General features: G+C 42.1%; 1 protein-coding gene across 1 annotated transcript in view; it reads right to left on the bottom strand.

Annotated features, from left to right (window-relative positions):
- Positions 1-16,234, bottom strand: part of LOC119724134 (CUB and sushi domain-containing protein 2-like) — a 51,996-nt gene that overhangs the window by 16,474 nt on the left and 19,288 nt on the right. Inside the window, exons 11-25 of the mRNA XM_038195054.1 lie at positions 16,013-16,126; positions 15,136-15,501; positions 14,326-14,463; positions 13,210-13,599; positions 12,610-12,720; positions 10,027-10,392; positions 9,521-9,631; positions 8,365-8,478; positions 7,480-7,845; positions 6,670-6,807; positions 5,420-5,797; positions 4,802-4,912; positions 2,758-3,120; positions 1,962-2,084; positions 444-815 (exon numbers count right to left, since the gene is read on the bottom strand). Coding sequence (XP_038050982.1) covers positions 444-815; positions 1,962-2,084; positions 2,758-3,120; positions 4,802-4,912; positions 5,420-5,797; positions 6,670-6,807; positions 7,480-7,845; positions 8,365-8,478; positions 9,521-9,631; positions 10,027-10,392; positions 12,610-12,720; positions 13,210-13,599; positions 14,326-14,463; positions 15,136-15,501; positions 16,013-16,126 — 3,561 coding nt within the window. The remainder of the gene's footprint in view (positions 1-443; positions 816-1,961; positions 2,085-2,757; positions 3,121-4,801; positions 4,913-5,419; positions 5,798-6,669; positions 6,808-7,479; positions 7,846-8,364; positions 8,479-9,520; positions 9,632-10,026; positions 10,393-12,609; positions 12,721-13,209; positions 13,600-14,325; positions 14,464-15,135; positions 15,502-16,012; positions 16,127-16,234) is intronic.

Genomic DNA, 16,234 nt, shown 5'->3' with positions numbered 1-16,234 from the left:
GGCCAAATAACGGACTCGCTGATCCGGTTATTGGGTAAGTATCCCATAAGGCCATGCAATAAACATGGCTGCCAACGTGACGTCCGGCGGGCGCGTCAGGCCGCGTGCGAAACAGGTCTAGAGCAAGGAACAGACGGAGCTACGTCTTTTGTCTGCGCGTCTCCACGTATTTTTAATGGACATGGACTGACATCTAGATCTAGACAGTTGATTCGGATGCGCAGCCTGCGTCAGGTCAAAGTTCAACTTTCCAGCTCTTGCACGAAACTTTACCCGAAACCGTTCGTTTAGTTAGCTCCACTGCGAATGTCTGTCATCCCGCGAGGAGCTAGGCGCGAGTAAGCTGGGGAAGTAATCGAACGGACCCAATGAGTTCTTCCATTGGAGAACCCTCACTAGATTAAAAAGCTGATAATGTCATTGAGACAGGGTACCAGACTTACCCTCCAAATCCTCTTCTTCAGTGTGACTTATCACAATAAAGAACCCACGATGTCTTCTGGATACATCTGTCTTCATTTCCAACCTGAGAACTCCAGCCTCACCATCCCAGGTCACCGTCCGCCTCGAAATATCCTCCCCTGTAAGACGAAACGTTTGTTTTGGCTCCTCCCCCTCCCCAGGAAAAATGACCTCCAAGTAATCTCTGGATTCCTCCATTTCAAATTCCTTGATCCGCAGGGTCACCAGTTGCTTCAATTCACTTTTGATGAGCCAGATGCAGTTGAGGTCGTTCGGGTACAGGTTTGGGTAGAGCGGTGATGTGATGTTGATGGGATATTCGTACACGGAGATGATTTGTGGTCTGCATTCACCTGTTGTAAAAGTAGGAAAACTAAATGTTAGTTTTCAAAATTGATCGAAATGCTCAAGTACGGACAGAAGGTGGAAATTATGGGAAAACAGATTGCTACAAGTAGGATGGAAAAAGTAGGTACCGACAGATCAAATCAGAAGTTTGGTCGCAAGCACATCATAAGTCAATCACAAAAGTAGGAACGAAAAATAACAAAGGATTACTTTCGTTACAGCTCATTTGAATAGCTTTTAAGTTGACTTAGGACTGGATTACTTATCCTTTCTCTTGCATTTTGTTCATTTCTAATAAGGCAAATCCGTAAAATCAAACGTATGTCTGACCATATGATGTGCATGTACAAGGTCGATTAGTCGGTCTCTGGTCAGCGCGCGCGTCGATTTTAATCATGCGCGTCAATCTTTTTTTTCCAAAATGTTCCGCGGTAGCTCCAACAGTGCCCTCTATTGCCGCACCTCCTCATATTTTTTTTACCAAAGAGCACCAAGGAATGGGAAATTGCACCAAGGCAAATGATCGAGGGCACCAAGGCAAATTATGGAGGACACCAATGTACATGAGGACACCAAAAAAGCAAACTAGTACATGTCTGTACAATCCAAGCTTAAAAAAAAAAAAAAAGCCGCGTCGCCGCATCAATTCCGGAACTTTAATTGGCCTGACCAGAGACCGAGTATTTTTTTTTTGGCCTGAGGTAGAGGTACCTAATACTTGGGTCCAATCGTTTTTCTACTCATATGTCACATTAGTAGTGATGTATCATAGATTCACTTTTCCAACAGCAGCTCGTAAATACGTCCGAGTATACGGAATTGCCCAATAATAACCGCTCAAAATCTACTGAATTGAATGTGCAAAACTTAACCAGCTCACGTTTTAGCTCAGTGTTATGATACTGTTCGAGACAACAGTGACAGATCATGCACTTGAGCTTTTCCAATGATTGTTCAATTGACTGCTCATTGGAAATCACCTACATTTCTTGTTTTCTACTAAATGCCAGCAATTAGCCTGACGGAAGAATTTCACGGGGCGTTTGGTACCATTATACAGTCTCTATTAAGCTCTTTTGGGAATAAATGCAGATGAACCTATATGCTTTTAACAGAAGCCAGTTGCAAAATGATTTATGAATTATTCTTACCGCAATTAGATTCATCTGATTCATCTGGGCACAGTGCAAAGCCGTCACAGGTGTCGTCAAGCGCCAGACAAATCAAGCCAGATGATGTATTCCGGCATGTAAATTCATCTTGTCCACAAGAAACTACAGCAAAGAGCAAACTTAAATAACATGTACGGCCCTTAACGTTCTGCAGTCGAATCTCCAAACTTTTCACAATGGCATCTAGCAACAAGCAAAATGTCACATTGTCCATTTCATTTATGTTACATTTCGCAAACACGTTTGCGTTGCATTATAAGTCTCCAACTTCCACAACATTATGGCTTTCACTTCGGTAGTGGAGGTTACATTTTACATATGGAAAAGGGACAATTTTAATGACTGTTACTGATCACTGGAGGGCCTTTCATTGGTCACTCTCCGACTTATTTATGTTGACGTAAGAAATGAACGGCTATGGTGTTACGGTACATGAGTAACTATTGCAGTACCCTTGACAAAAGTTTGAGTGTTGCCGCCTGCTTCTGAAGAATCTCAAACAAAGCTTTTTTTCCAAAATGGGTGCAGCTATTGCAAGCATAGAAGCTATGGCAAGATTCAACATAGCTGATTCAACAACTGTTTTGTGAATGATGTCTTAAAAGCAACGATCATCCTTGTCCAAGATGTTTGAAATATTCAAAACGTTTTTCAATCATCGCAAAGGCAATGTGTTGTGTAAATCCTTCGAAAGAGGTAATGCACTGTTCCGTGAAAACCATCTGCACGACAACTTCAGGAGACATTGCATTATCTTATAGAAGCTGGTACTCACCTTCAGATTTTTCTTGTGTGATTGTTACTTCGAATCCAATCTTGGTGAGTGAAATATCGCTCGTAAACTCCATCCATGCTGTGTTGTCATTGGAAAAGACAGTTAGACTCGTCAGGGAACCGCTAAAATGACCAACACTAGAGTCGCCATTGGAGGGTGCGTGGCCATTGCCGATGGTCACAATGTCGTAGGATTCCTCGGTATTGAACACGGAGAATCGGAAGGTTATTGCAGAGCCTACATCGGCTGTGACGAACCAACGGCACAGGGCGTTGTTGGGATATTTTATTGGGTAATACACTGAGGTCAGTCTTGCTGAAGTCTGCGTTGAGTTGAGAGTGATGTCACTTTCTCCGCAAGGAACTATGAGGAAGATACAAACACGAAGTTTCTTGTAAAACCTTGTACACACACGAGGTCCCCTTCCATGGAGAAACCACGGTGCATGCTATTGCACAAGGCAACTATGCCACACAGATTATCCCGACCTGACAATAGCTATAAAAATGCTTTTGCCATGAGAACCTTTATGGTAGAATTGATACTCGTGTTTATTTCAGAAGTCAGAGAAGATAAGTAAAGTAAGAAAAGATAAGTATGGTAAAAAAAACCTTTTGAACTAAAAAAAACCCCCAAAACTAAATTCAAATCTCTCTCAGTGTAAACAATCTTGACCTGAGCAAGTCAATGATATGCACTGCTATTTCAGTTGCGGATCAAGGAATTTGAAATGGAGGAATCCAGAGATTATTATTGTCGAGTCCAGTAGGGGCACTCTTGAACTCGAAGCAGCAGCCGAGTGAGACGGTGGCGATTATCCAAAGGGTGGTAGTCATTTGGTCAAAGGATCTGGCGAAATGGGCTAAAGTAGCTCCCACCTGTCCAGTGCTGGGTGCCTGTTGTCTGTGGGCACAGTAACTTCCACCAGCCGGACTGCAGCCGAAAGCAGCAGAAGAGGCTAAAGGATGAGCGGTGGCCTGAGGGTTTGTATGGCATGGAGCGATTGAGCAAAAACAAAAGGCTTGATGGCTGTGGCAAAGGACGATGGGGCGGCTTGGAGACTCAAAAGGGAGAGACAGTAGAGGTAGCTGGGGCCCGTCTTTCGGGGCCCAACTAAAAATTCGCTGAAAAGTGTGCAAGTGAGTCGGCCAGAAAGCATGTTGGCTGAAATGGGGGGGGGGGGATTTTTTGGTGACAACCCAGAACCAGTTATCAGACAGCAGGAGTAAAACTCCTGCATCTTGTCGATCAGGAAGGAGTACTGACTCTAGCGACGAGGAGGGCGACGCAGTTTGGGAATCACGGGAGTGGAATATCGGAGGCGACTTTATTATTCAGAAGCTGTTAGTCATTTGAACAGTCTTGGCTGTGTAGTTGGTCCGGGGTTCATGGGATCAGAAAACCCCAATACGTGAGCCACAAGGCGATAAAGCACGGCCAAGGAGGCTGGTATGGCCGTATCCATTAGTTCAGCCTCATGAGGAGATGGAAAAGAGGAGACATCTAGCTCCTGATGGGCTGGAGGCTCAGACTTCAAGTCCTAAGAAGAGCACCAAGAGAACTAGGAGCAAACACTGGGAAAATGTTTGGGGAGTCCATTGGGTAGGAAACAGTGCGGGGTATGCTAGGGTTCGGGGAGGCTGAGAGGGAGGCAAGCCCGGGTCAGCCGCGGTAGACAGGGTTTCAGACAAATTCTAAACTGCCTTAAGTAAGGTCTTGTCTCAATCACAATATTTGACTGACAGGGCTATCATAGTGTCTTTATCTGTCATCTTGCATTTCATCTGCTCAGGAGAGGAGTCACCATCATATTGTAGAGGGACCCAAGAAGGAGCCAGGAACTCTGATGTGAATGAACCACTCAGAGCCAGGACAGGACGAGTGTGCGATGGTCCAGGATAAAAATCAGATTTTTTTTGTTATGAGGAATAAACAGCTAATTGGGAGGCTTGCGAGCTACAGTGCCATGGGCCCTTTTGAGGAATCCTTGGTTGTACCAGAAATAAATGAAAAATATTAAAGATCTATTGAATGACAGACTTACCACAGTTAAGTTCATCTTGCTTATTTGTGCAATCTGGGTAACCATTGCAGCGGGACGAATTGGTGATACAGAAACCGTTGCCACAATGGAACTCATCAGTTTCACACAATGCTGAATAAAAATAAATACATAAAAAGTAATAACACCAATAAAAAAAAAGTTGAAAAATGAAAAATGAAAAATGAAAAATGAAAAATGAAAAATGAAAAATGAAAAATGAAAAATGAAAAATGAAAAATGAAAAATGAAAAATGATCAATGAAAAATGCAAAATGCAAAATGAAAAATGAAAAATAAAAATAAAATGAAAATGGAATAAATGAAATGAAAAATTGATGGAAACTTTTCTTTTTTCCATTTTGGAAAAGGTAAATTATCAATCTGACTTTAAAGGGGCTACATTTAGTTCAGATTTATCATCATCAAAAATTTTCCATTTTCAATTTTTGACTACTTTGAATTTCTTTTTTGGCCTATTTATTACTTTAATAATTATGACTATTGAACCAAATGGTAGATAAGTAAGAGACAAAGTAGGTTTTTTTTTTAAAAATCTTCAACAAAATGGGAAATTCTTACAAGACTGTACACTGAAAATGATGATGCTTTATTACTCACCCTCCAAATCTCCCTCGTCTCCAGTATAGTTCTGATAATGACTTATCAGCATGGAGAACCCACGATGTCTTCTGGATTCATCGGTCTTCATTTCCAACATGAGAACTCCGGCCTCACCATCCCAGGTCACCGTCCGCCTCGAAATATCCTCCCCCGTAAGCTCTATAGGCTTCTCTCCCTCCCCAGGAAAAACGACCTCCAAGTAATCGTAGCCTTCCTCCATGTCGAAATCCTGGATCCGCATGATGACCGGTTTCATCAATTCGCCTTTGATGAGCCAGACACAGTTGAGTTTGTTGGGGTACGGGTTTGAGTAGAGCGGTGACGTGAGGGTGATGGGATCTTCGTAGATGGAGATGTTTTGTGGTCCGCATTCACCTGTTTTTCAGAAAAATTGTGCTTTTGAGACCTAAATAATTGCTCAGGTACGCACAGGAGGTGGACATTATAAAGCAGATTGCAACAGTAGTATGGATACAGTGTTTGTAGTCAAGGTAGTTGATCAAGTGCATCACAAGTTTGTTTGCAAGCATACACATCACGTCAATTCACAAGTATTTACAGAGGATAGTGTTTGACTTGGGGCTGGAAGATTGATTCTTTCTGCATGTTTGTACATACAAGCAACTCAGCAGACGCACCACTGACCTCTTAAAGGCACGTACGTCAACTTCCTTTTTTGATTCATTTTGTTCATTTCCAATGAACACTTCTCAAAACCCACCCCAACCAGCATAGTTTTTGCTCAGATGATATTACTTTTTAAGAAAACAGTGACAAACCATGAGCATTACCTTTTGATCTCGGAAACTACTTTTTAAAAATATTTTCAATGATTATTCAACTGACTGTATCATTGGCATCAACTACATCTGTTGTTTTCTTGTGACAGCAAGACAGACGGCGTACAGTACCAGTGTTCAGTAACATCACAATTTGTATTCCAAGTACAAGTTTCTTGAGATTTGAAGGTTTGCATGGTGGAAAGATACTAAGGCAAGATAAGTTTGCGGTAGCACCATGTGAATAAATCTCTTTTTTGAGTATGTGTGGTTCTGAAAAGAACCGGAGGGACTCAACGTTTCGAACAGTATGCTCTGCCCGTTGTCAGGAGAAACAAGTTTCTTAACAATATTTCACAATGCAACAAGTTTCTTAACAATATTTCGGTTGACTACTTTTGGGATAAATTGAAATGATCCATATGCCTTTAAATTTAACAGATATCACCGAATCCGAATCATGCTTACGGCAATATGATTCATCTGATCCATCTGGGCAAAGCAGTACAAAATCATCACCATCACCACCACATGTGTCGTCACGTGCCAAACATGTCAAGCCAGCGGATGTATCCTTGCATGCAAATTCATTTTCTCCGCAAGAAACTGCAGCAAAGAGCAAAACAAATAACACGTAAGCTTCTGCAGTTAAATCTCCAAACTTTACACAATTGCAGCAACACATTTTGCATTACATTGACCTCACATTTCGCAAACACTTTGACTTGCATAAGTCTGCACTTATAACAGAAACTATGGTTTTGACTTTCGAGTGTTGCTGACTGCTTCTGAAGATTTGGAGACACTTTTTTTAAATGGCAAGAAAGGTGATTGAACAACTGTTAACGTTTGTTTGCATAAGTTTGCAACTTATGCAACAAACTATAGATAAGATGGCATTTTGCGTCGGGGTGATGTAAATCAAATTAGGTTTTGCCCTTCACCGACGTATTCACCGACCTTACACTCGGGAGGTAACACACTGAGTATACAGTGTTTATACGTCAGTGAAGGGCTAAACCTAATTTGATCAACAAACCATGGTTTTGACTTTTGAGTGTTGCTTACTGCTTCTGAGGATTCCTTGTCCAAGATGCTGGAAATATTCAAAACGATGAACAGCATACCAATTTTAATGAAATCAGTTGTAAATATATATTGTACAAAGGCACTTTGTGTAAATCCTTCGAATGATATAAGTTATATGTACTGTTTCCGAAAATCAGATGCAAGACAACTTCAGGAGACATTAAATTATCTTTTAAAGTTGCTTCCTACCTTCAGATCTTTCTTGTGTGATACTGACCTCAAATCCGATCTCGGTTACTAAATAATCGCTGGTAAACTCCATCCATGCTCTGTTGTCATTGGAAAAGACAGCTAGACTCGTCAGGGAACCACTAAAATTACCAATAATTGAGTCACTTTCGGACGGTGCGTGGCCGTTGCCGATGGTTACCTTGTCAACTTCTTTCTCTGTATTAAACACTGAGAACCGGAAGGCTATCACAGAGCCTACATCACCTGTGATGAACCAAACGCACAGCGCCTTGTCGCGATAGTCATTTGGGTAATACGGCGAAGTCAGTGTTGCTGAAGTCTGCATTGAGTTGTTGAGAGTGATGCCACTTTCTCCACATGGAACTGAGGAAAACAACAGTGGATAGAAAAATCAGAAAAAGGACTGAGAATTCTTGTAAAACCAAACAAATAAGGTATGACTGTGCCACGAATGTGCAATGAAATGTAGACGGGTTTTTTTTGTCCGGACACTCGGCTCTGCAAAATCAATAGGTGGGTGGGGGGGGGGAGCATTATTCTTTATGAATTTCTATGGAAATTTAGAGAGAGCATTTTTTTTTTTTACTCCCCCCCCCTTGGATCTGCTCCTGCACATTCAGCTAATACATATATATAAGGCTGTGTGCACGAATAGCAGATGGCCCTTCAATAGTCCGGTTTGGGGAGACAATTTAGGGCGAGCCCGATCGCACGCGAATGCGCAAACTACTCAAGACCACTTTTTTTCAGAGGAGAGACCCCCTTCCATGGAGAAATGTCTGTGCACTGCCCCGTAATGGATTGTCTTTATTAAACAATAGCTGATTACAAAATGCTTTTCCACTGAAGTGGACCCGGATTGGTCTATGCTTGGGAACTTACAGCAGTTCATCTCATCCAACAGATCGAGACAGTCAGGTATCGCATTACATACGTCCTGAAGCGCATCAATGCAACCACCATCAGGACACATGTACTGATGCTCAGAGCATGACCCTGCCAAGAGATACAAATCAATGTAAGCTAGGTTTACATATCTCACAGCCACCATCATTGAGGAACAAGCCCGACAGAGACCTGCATTTCAAAAACTGGTAGTCGACTGCTCCGCAGCCGACCGATGATGATGATGATGATGATGATAATATATCAATCCCTCAATTTCAAGTACGAGACAGGTTGCCACACTACATAATCAAGCCACATGCATCATGTACGCACTTGCACGCACGTCCAACTGTTGTGCACGTATGTCGGATATTAATCACAGCTTTGATTGGTCAAACCACCATAGGATGAGTCTTAGGTAGGGGGTGAGTGCCGAGTCATCAGGTTTGAGTCCTTTAGTCTGAGTCACAAGTCACTTGATTAGAGTCTGATTCTAAACCTTGTGTCATTTAGATCGAGGGGAATCAATCAAGTCCCGATCACTTGGTTTGAGTTCGAGTCACAAATCACTTGATTCAAGTCTCAGTGTAAATCATGTCAGTTATTAAGTTGAGTGTGAGTCTCAATCACTTGGTTTGAGTCCGAGTCCGAGTCTGCGTCAATTCGAGCCTAACTAACTCTCAACCATGTATCACTTAGGTCGAGGGGATCGATCAAGTCTCAGTCTCTTGGTTCGAGTCTGAGTCACTTGATTCGAGTCTGCAGATGGGTCTGGGTTACAAGTACCATGATTCCAGTTTCAGTCTGATTTTCAAGTCACTCAGGTAAATGATTCCCAATTCACTTGGTATGAGTCATAGTCTGATGCAAAAATCACTTTATTAAAGTTTGAGTCCGAATCTTAAGTCACTTAGGTTGAGTCTGAGTCTCAGTCGCAAGTCACTTGATGCGAGTCTGAGTCTGAATCTCATGTCACTCAGGTTGAGGGTGACTGAGTCACTTGGATTTTGAGTCTGAGTCACAATGCACTAGATTCAAGTCTGAGTTTAATTTGAAATTCGCTTGAGTCACAAGACACCTGATTCGTATCTCAGACCATTACTCAATCTAAAAACAACCTGAGCAAAAATTTAAGATTGAAGATACTCACCACAGCCAATTTCATCCCCTTTCATAGGGCAATGTGGGTACCCATCGCAAAACTGAATCTGTGGTATGCAGGCAAGGCCGGAGGGGCAGGCAAATTCATCTTCGTTACATTCTAAAAACAAAACCCACGAAGCAATAAATACAAAAGTATTTATTCTGGCAACTACCAGAGCAATGAATTTGGTATCTGTAGAAATACATAGTGTGTGGTTAGGGTTCGTGACTCATTATCAGGGGTCAGGGGGTTCAAATCCTGCTGCTGGTCTTATGTTGTGTCCTTGGGCAAGCCAATTGTACCTCTCGCTGCCCAGGAGTAAAATGGGTAACATCGGCAATAGCTGGGAGAAAAACCTGAAAAGGACTGGTATCCCATCCAGGAGAAATAGACATATACTCTCTGCCGTTTAATGCAAGGAAACCGCTAGCTCGATAAGCCATATTGGCTCGGACTAGACTATAAATACGTAACAGAAACAGAGAGTATAAACTTTTAGCCATCGAACTCACCTACTGGCCTTAGTTCCTCGATTTCCAATTTCAATTGGTGGGCAGACATCATGCTTGAAGAGTTGAGTGCTATCCACAGACTGTTAGTTTCTGAAATTATATACAGATGGGTGTGCGTGCCATGGCTGCTCATTGCCTCCACGTTCGAATCCAGTACTTCCCCATGACCGAATGATAAAGCAGTGTCTTCCGATAGCATGTATTCCTTGAAGGTGATCTTGATGCGGTATCCCCCGGAGGCGGTGATATGCCATACGCAGGTTGAAGTTTGATGTGGAAAGTTGATGTCGTCCATCTCGTAGCTTGTTTGAAGAACGTAAAATTGGCCGTCGGTCACATTGATGGTAGAGATTCCGCCACAATGACCTGTTTTTGACATGATAAAACAAATTAAAATAAAGGTTTCATAAGAAAGAGAAGATCCGTCGGGTAAAACAAAATATAGAACAAAAACACTTCTTACTCTCTCCCAGCACCATTCCTGACTTGTGCAAGTCAATGATACACTGTCTGAAGTTTTTACTGCACTCCTTGACCTTTTCAAGGATAGCTCCGACCATATGCTGTCAGACTACAGTATGTCCCAAAAATTGTCCGTCTGACTGTTTTTAAAATACACAATGTGTTCCACAAAACCAAAAGGTCAATTTTGAAAATGGGTGGTTGTGCAGATACTCGTGAGCTTTGGCCTCAACCCCTACATGAGTTCCATTGAATTTCAGTCATGCATTACAACGCAATCCTCAATTGAGCACAACAACATTTGTTTGACACTGTGACCAAGTTCCATGCCATAATCAGTTTCAGAGCTGTGTGATGTAGCTGTGTAAAATTCTACATGTTGAAAAAAAAAGTTGATGTGGTTTGGGATTGGAATAATTTTCCCTTGAGCATTCAATTGATGTCTTGCCATGATGACTGATAGCCAGGCGAATGATTCAAATTCCAAATGCAGCCCTTCAACTGCAGTGACAAACCGTGCACAACCTTTTGATTACGAAACATGATTTTGTATTAATTTAACAAATATAGCGAGTCCCTTCTCTGCTGGTTAATGTAGGACACCACAGTCAAGATTTGTCGCAGCAGATAAGAACAGATTGACCCTGCACCATATGCTTTTAAAGCGGTGAAGGGCCTTGAAGAGGGTTCTTCTCGGAGTGGTAAGAATTGTAAAACGTTCTTTGTAAACATCGCTGGTATTTCTTCTTTGACTGCTTGGCGTAATTGCAAGGTGGTCCAGTCCAGTGGGCCTTTGTGTCGGGACACTATTGAACTCGAAGCAGCAGCCGAGTGAGACGGTGGCGAGTATCCAAAGGGCGGAAGTCATTTGGTAAAAGGATCTGGCGAAATGGGCTCAAGGAGCTCCCACCTGTCCAGTGGTGGGTGCCTGTTGTCTGTGGGCATAGTCACTTCCACCAGCCGGACTGCAGCCGAAAGCAGCAGAAGAGGCTAAAGGATGAGTGGTGGCCTGAGGGTTTGTATGGCATGGAGCGATTGAGCAAAAACAAAAGGCTTGATGGCTGTGGCGAAGGACGATGGGGCGGCTTGGAGACTCAAAAGCGAGAGCCAGTAGAGGTAGCTGGGGCTCGTCTTTCGGGGCCCCAGAACCTTGCCACGGGTAGACCAACTAAAATTCGCTGAAAAGTGTCCAAGTGAGTCGGCCAGAAAGGGAAGGGTGGAGCCCTGCATGTTGGCTGGAATGAGGGGGGGGGGGAGATTTTTGTGACAACCCAGAACCAGTTATCAGACAGCAGGAGTAAAACTCTTGCATTTTGTCGATCAGGAAGGAGTACTGACTCTAGCGACGAGGAGGGCGACGCAGTTTGGGAATCACGGGAGTGGAATATCGGAGGCGACTATATTATTCAGAAGTTGTTAGTCATTTAAACAGTCTTGGCTGTGTAGTTGGTCCGGGGTTCATGGGATCAGAAAACCCCAATACGTGAGCCACAAGGCGATAAAGCACGGCCAAGGAGGCTGGTATGGCCGTATCCATTAGTTCAGCCTCATGAGGAGATGGAAAAGAGGAGACATCTAGCTCCTGATGGGCTGGAGGCTCAGCCTTCTAGTCCTAGGAAGAGCACCAAGAGAACTAGGAGCAAACACTGGGAAAATGTTTGGAGAGTCCATTGGGTGGTAAACAGTGCGGGGTATGCTAGGGTTCGGGGAGGCTGAGAGGGAGGCAAGCCCGGGTCAGCCGCGGTAGACAGGGTTTCAGACAAATTCTAAACTGCCTTAAGTAAGGTCTTGTCTCAATCACGATATTTGACTGACAGGGCTATCATAGTGTCTTTATCTGTCATCTTGCATTTCTTCTTCTCAGGAGAAGAGTCACCCTCATATTGTAGAGGGACCGTACCCAAGAAGGAGCCGGGAACTCTGATGTGAATGAACCACTCAGAGCCAGGACAGGACGAGTGCGCGATGGTTCAGGATAAAAATCAGAATTTGTTTGTTATGAGGAATAAACAGCTCATTGGGAGGCTTGCGAGCTACAGTGCCATGGGCCCTTTTGAGGAATCCTTGGTTGTACCAGAAATAAATGAAAAATATTAAAGATATATTGAATGACAGACTTACCACAGTTAAGTTCATCTTGGTTATTTGTGCAATCTGGGTAACCATTGCAGCGGGACGAATTGGTGATACAGAAACCGTTGCCACAATGGAACTCATCAGTTTCACACAATGCTGAATACAAAGAAATACATAAAAAGAGAACACCAATAAAAAAAAATGTTGAAAAATGAAAATGAAAAATGAAAAATGAAAAATGAAAAATGAAAAAAGGAAAAATGAAAAATGAAAAATGGAAAAACAAATGAAAAATGAAAAATGAAAATAAAAATGAAATAAAAATGGAATAAATGAAATGAAAAATTGATGGAAACTTCTCTTTTTTCCATTGTCCATTTTGGATATGATAAATTATCAATCTGACTTTAAAGGGCCTACATTTAGTTCAAGATTAACATCATAAAAAATTGACAATTTTCCATTTTCCATTTTTGACTACTTTGAATTTCTTTATAGGCCTTGTTATTACTTTTATAATTATGAAAATTGAATCAAATGGTAGATAAGTCAGAGACAAAGTAGGTTTCTTTTTTTGAAACCTTCAACTTAAAGCGAAATTCTTACAAGACTGTACATTGAAAATGATGATGATTTATTACTCACCCTCCAAATCACCTTCGTCTCCAGTATAGTTCTGATAATGACTTATCAGCATGGAGAACCCTTGCTTTCTGGTGTCTCGATTGGTCTTCATTTCCAACCTGAGAACTCCGGCCTCACCATCCCAGGCCACCGTCCGCCTCGAAATATCCTCCCCCGTAAGACGAAAGAGCTCTCTAGGCTGCTTCTCACCCTCCCAATGAAAATCGACCTCCAAGTGATCGTAGTCTACCTCCATTTCGAAATCCTGGATCCGCATGGTCACCGGTTTCATCAATTCGCCTTTGATGAGCCAGATGCAGTTCATATCGTTGGGGTACGGTTTGGGGTAGAGCGGTGACTTGAGGGTGATGGGATCTTCGTAGATGGAGATGTTTTGTGGTCCGCATTCACCTGTTTTTCAGAAAAATTGTGCTTTTGAGAACTAAATAATTGCTCAGGTACGCACAGGAGGTGGACATTATAAAGCAGATTTCAACAGTAGTATGGATACAGTGTTTGTAGTCAAGGTAGTTGATAGATCAAGTGCATCACAAGTTTGTTTGCAAGCACACACATCAAGTCGATTCACAAGTATTTACAGAGGATAGTGTTTGACTTGGGACTGGAAGATTGATTATTTCTGCATGTTTGTACATACAAGCAACTCAGCAGACGCACCACTGACCTCTTAAAGGCACGTACGTCAACTTCCTTTTTGGATGCATTTTGTTCATTTCCAATGAACACTTCTCAAAACCCACCACAAATAGTATAGTTTTTGCTCAGATGATATTACTTTTTGAGAAAACAGTGACAAACCATGAGCATTACCTTTTGATCTCGGAAACTACTTTTTAAAAAATATTTCCAATGATAATTCAACTGACTGTATCATTGGCAATCACCGACATCTGCTGTTTTCCTATAAATGACAGCAAGACAGAGGGGGTAGTTTCATAGGGTGCAGTACCAGTGTTCAGTGCCACTACAATTTTTTTCCAAGTACAAGTTTCTTAACAATATTTCGGTTGACTACTTTTTTGATAAATTGAAAAGATCTCATATGCCTTTAAATTTAACAAATTTAACAGATTTAAGTAATTTGGAAACTTTTTACCGAATCCGAATTATGCTTACGGCAATATGATTCATCTGATCCATCTGGGCAAAGCAGTGCAAAGTCATCACCATCACCACCACATGTGTCGTCACGTGCCAAACATGTCAAGCCAGTGGATGTATCCTTGCATGCAAATTCATTTTCTCCGCAAGAAACTGCAGCAAAGAGCAAAACAAATAACACGTAAACTTCTGAAGTTAAATCTCCAAACTTTACACAATTGCAGCAACACATTTTGCATTACATTGACCTCACATTTCGCAAACACTTTTACTTGCATAAGTCTGCACTTATAACAGAAACTATGGTTATGACTTTCGAGTGTTGCTGACTGCTTCTGAAGATTTGGAGACACTTTTTTTAAATGGCAAGAAAGGTGATTGAACAACTGTTAACGTTTGTTTGCATAAGTTTGCAACTTATGCAACAAACTATAGATAAGATGGAATTTTGCGTCGGGGTGATGTAAATCAAATTAGGTTTTGCCCTTCACCGACGTATTCACCGACCTTACACTCGGGAGGTAACACACTGAGTATACAGTGTTTATACGTCAGTGAAGGGCAAAACCTAATTTGATCAACAAACCATGGTTTTGACTTTTGAGTGTTGCTTACTGCTTCTGAGGATTCCTTGTCAAAGATGCTGAAAATATTCAAAACGATGAACAGCATACCAATTTTCAGGAAATCAGTTGTTAATATATATTGCACAAAGGCACTTTGTGTAAAACCTTCGAATGATATAAGTTATATGTACTGCTCCCTAAAATCAGATGCAAGACAACTTCAGGAGACATTAAATTATCTTTTAAAGTTGATTCCTACCTTCAGATCTTTCTTGTGTGATACCGACCTCAAATCCGATCTCGGTTTCTGAATAATCGCTGGTAAACTCCATCCATGCTGTGTTGTCATTGGAAAAGACAGCTAGACTCGTCAGGGAACCACTAAAATGACCAATAATTGAGTCACTTTCGGACGGTGCGTGGCCGTTGCCGATGGTTACCTTGTCAAGTTCTTTCTCTGTATTAAACACTGAGAACTGGAAGGCTATCACAGAGCCTACATCACCTGTGATGAACCAAACGCACAGCGCTTTGTCGGGATAGTCATTTGGGTAATACGGCGAAGTCAGTGTTGCTGAAGTCTGCACTGAGTTGTTGAAAGTGATGCTACTTTCTCCACATGGAACTGAGGAAAACAACAGTGGATAGAAAAGTCAGAAAAAGGACTGAGATTTCTTGTAAAACCAAACAAATAAGGTATGACTGTGCCACGAATGTGCAATGAAATGTAGACGGGTTTTTTTGTCCGGACACTCGGCTCTGCAAAATTAATAGGTGGGGATAGCATTATTTTTTATGAATTTCTATGGAAATTTAGACAGAACATTTTTTTTTTACTCCCCCTCCCCCTTAGGTCTACTCCTGCACATTCAGCTAAAACATATATATAAGGCTCTGTGCACGAATAGCAGATGGCCCTTCAATAGTCCGGTTTGGGGAGACAATTTAGGGCGAGCCCGATCGCACGCGAATGCGCAAACTACTCAAGACCACTTTTTTTTCACAGGAGAGACCCCCTTCCATGGAGAAATGTCTGTGCACTGCCCCATAATGGATTGTCTTTATTAAACAATAGCTGATTACAAAATGCTTTTCCATTGAAGGGGGCCCGGATTGGTCTATGCTTGGGAACTTACAGCAGTTCATCTCGTCCCACAGATCGAGACAGTCAGGTATCGCATTACATACGTCCTGAAGCGCATCAATGCAACCACCATCAGGACACATGTACTGATGCTCAGAGCATGACCCTGCCAAGAGACACAAATCAATGTAAGCTAGGTTTACATATCTCACAGCCACCATCATTGAGGAACAAGCCCGACAGAGACCTGCATTTCAAAAACTGGTAGTCGACT

This window comes from Patiria miniata, unplaced genomic scaffold (assembly GCF_015706575.1).
Source record: "Patiria miniata isolate m_02_andy unplaced genomic scaffold, ASM1570657v1 HiC_scaffold_18, whole genome shotgun sequence".
Classification (NCBI taxonomy): domain Eukaryota; kingdom Metazoa; phylum Echinodermata; class Asteroidea; order Valvatida; family Asterinidae; genus Patiria; species Patiria miniata.
Note: the sequence above shows the minus strand (reverse complement) of the source record. Positions and strands in the feature narration are given on the sequence as shown.